Genomic DNA, 2,563 nt, shown 5'->3' on the forward strand with positions numbered 1-2,563 from the left:
CGAGAAACGCATTTCCCCCCCCCACCGCGTCCCACGCGGCCGCCGCCCCGTTTTGGGGACAAGATGGGGGTTACGGGGGAGAAAAGTAGAAAATGCAGACTGCAAAAATAGCATTTTTCTGTATCCCATGTTGTTGCCGTGTCTTTTTGGGGAGAGATGGAGGTTAGTCTGGAGAAAATAGAAAACACAGACTGAAAAAAAGAACGCCCGTTTCTCCACGTCCCGTGGTGTTGTCACGTCATTTCCGAGAGGGATGAAGGTTATGCCATGAAAACAAAAAATACGGAAGGCAATTTAAAAAAAAAAAAGGCATTTTTCTGCATTCCAGGTTGCTGCCATCCCGTTTCGGGGTGAGACGGCAGTTATGGGGGGGGAAAAAAAAACAAACGGCAAAAGCAGATACACCGATACACCTCACCGTCCCCTACGCACAGCATGGTGGGACGTCGGTGAGGGGCCAGCACTGCTTGACGCTGGCCCAGACACCCACCACCGCCCGGCTGCGAGCCCACCCCATCGCGGCCACACGGTGCGGCTGCCCATCGCCAAAATCACGGGTCAGCTGCGCGGTGAAGGGGACGTGGACGTCCAACCGGCGTCCCTCCAGGGCCACCGTGCACGCCGTCCGGGGCTGCACCTCCTCCTCCACCACGTGGGTATGGACAACGTACTTGCTGCTGCTGGCTGCCCCCACCCAGGGGATGTCGGTGACGTTGGTGACCTCCCAGCCCGTCCCATTGAAGGCCAAGAGGGCGGCTCGCAACACCCCACGGATGGTGGTGAAGACCCTCTCATCCATCTCCCAGTCGTGCTCCATCTCAGTGGCCTCCTCCAAAGTGACAGCTTTACGCACCCCTTGGCAGCCCTCGTTCCTCACCGTGGTCTTCGTCAGGGTGACGTCCTCCCCACGCTCCACCGCCCCACTCATGTTGTAGCGGACATCGGCGATGGTGACGTCTGCCGGGCCCTTCTTGACCACCAAGACTTGGTACCACTTGTACCAAACCTCCATACCATCCACCATCATGAAGGCAGCCCTCTGATCTTTGGTGACCTTGCCCAAGCCGTAGCGGTTCCTCCCAACAAAGACATCAACGGATGGGCAGCCCTCCACGGCGCCTTTGGGCACGCTGCCAAAGAAGTCATCCACCCAATCCAGCACCTCAAAGCCTCCCACGTTGACCAACACCTTGAAGTTGTGGGTGCTCCGCTCCCATTCTCCATACGGGAAGAAGCAGAAGGGACCTCGCTCAGGGGTGTAGGCACCGGTGTTGCAGCCACGCACCTCCGTTGAGCAGACATACTCCATCCTCTTGGCATAGCCGTTCCAGTTGGAGACGGCATCGGCGGGCAGCTTGCCTTCGAAAGCCACCCACTTCAGGTACGAAGGTGGCTCCTCGTCTCGCTTCCTCCGAGGAAAGCTCCAGCTGGTGGCTGTGGGGAGGAAACGGGGGATTTTTGGTGAAATGAGATGCCCCCATCCTACCCCAGCGGCTCGAAGCTGCCAGAGCAAAGTCTTGCAGAGACCCTCCTCGCTGGGGAAGCTGCCGGTGCGCAGCGCCCCGCGCTTGCCCCAGCACAGATGGCCAAGAAAACGACAAGTAAGACATCTCAACCAACCCTTCTTACGTGTTGGGGGGCAAAACGGGGGGCAATCCCGCTAAAAATCAGAAGAGCAGAGACCTTCGTGCATTGGAGGACGGGGGGGGTGGATGAGACCGTGTCCGGGGTTTACATGGCAAGGTTTTGGGTAGGGGGGAGCTGCAGCAGTGACCCCTGTGACAAGAGTCAGGGGGCTGCCCCACGTTGGACACAGCTGGGTCCAGCTGGCTTCAAAATGGACACAACGCGGGCCAAAGCTGAGCCCGCCAGCGGTACTGGCGGTACATCTGTGATAACGTGTTTCGGAAAGGCTAAAAACAACTGTGAGAGAGAGGAGTGAGAAAACGGGAGAGAAACAACCCTGCAGACACCAAGGTTGGCGAAGAAGGAGGGCAAGGAGCTGCTCCAGGTGCCGGAGAAGGGGTTCCCCTACAGCCCATGGAGAGCCCACGCTGGAGCAGGTTTCTTCTGAAGGACCGCAGCCCGTGGAGAGGAGCAGGTTCACCCTGAAGGTCTGCAGCCCAGGGGAAGGACCCACGCTGGAGCAGGTTGAACCCGAAGGACCGCAGCCCGTGGGAAGGACCCGCGTCGGAGGAATGCATGAAGGACTGAATCCCACCGGTGTTATGAACTGACCACAACCCCTGTTCCCCGACACCACTCAGGGTGGGGAGAAGAAAGTAGGAGAGTCAGGAGTGAAGCTGAGGTTGGGAAGAAGCTGGGGGAGAAGGTGTTTCTAGTTTTGTCTCTCACCATCCTACTCTAATTACCAATAAATTAAATTAATCTCCTCCAGGTCGAGTCTGTTTTGCCCACGACGGTACCGGGTGCGTGATCTCCCTGACTTCATCTCGACCCACGAGCTTTTTCGTCTTATTTTCTCCCCGTTCCAGCCAAGGAAGGAGAGAGAGTGGCTGGGGGGGGGTCCGCCCGACCGCCCACGCTAACCCACCCGAGGACC

At 58.3% G+C, this 2,563-nt stretch overlaps 1 protein-coding gene across 1 annotated transcript in view; it reads right to left on the reverse strand.

Moving 5' to 3' along the window:
* Positions 1 to 415: 415 nt before the first annotated feature.
* The window catches only part of LOC103922160 (natterin-4-like), a gene marked incomplete at its 5' end in the record, with an annotated part of 5,997 nt that continues 3,849 nt past the window's right edge, over positions 416 to 2,563 (reverse strand). Inside the window, 2 exons of the mRNA XM_009330247.1 lie at positions 416 to 1,434; positions 2,141 to 2,262. Coding sequence (XP_009328522.1) covers positions 425 to 1,434; positions 2,141 to 2,262 — 1,132 coding nt within the window. The remainder of the gene's footprint in view (positions 1,435 to 2,140; positions 2,263 to 2,563) is intronic.

The sequence above is a fragment of the Pygoscelis adeliae genome, unplaced genomic scaffold (genome assembly GCF_000699105.1).
Source record: "Pygoscelis adeliae isolate BGI_AS28 unplaced genomic scaffold, ASM69910v1 Scaffold328, whole genome shotgun sequence".
In the NCBI taxonomy this organism is placed as follows: domain Eukaryota; kingdom Metazoa; phylum Chordata; class Aves; order Sphenisciformes; family Spheniscidae; genus Pygoscelis; species Pygoscelis adeliae.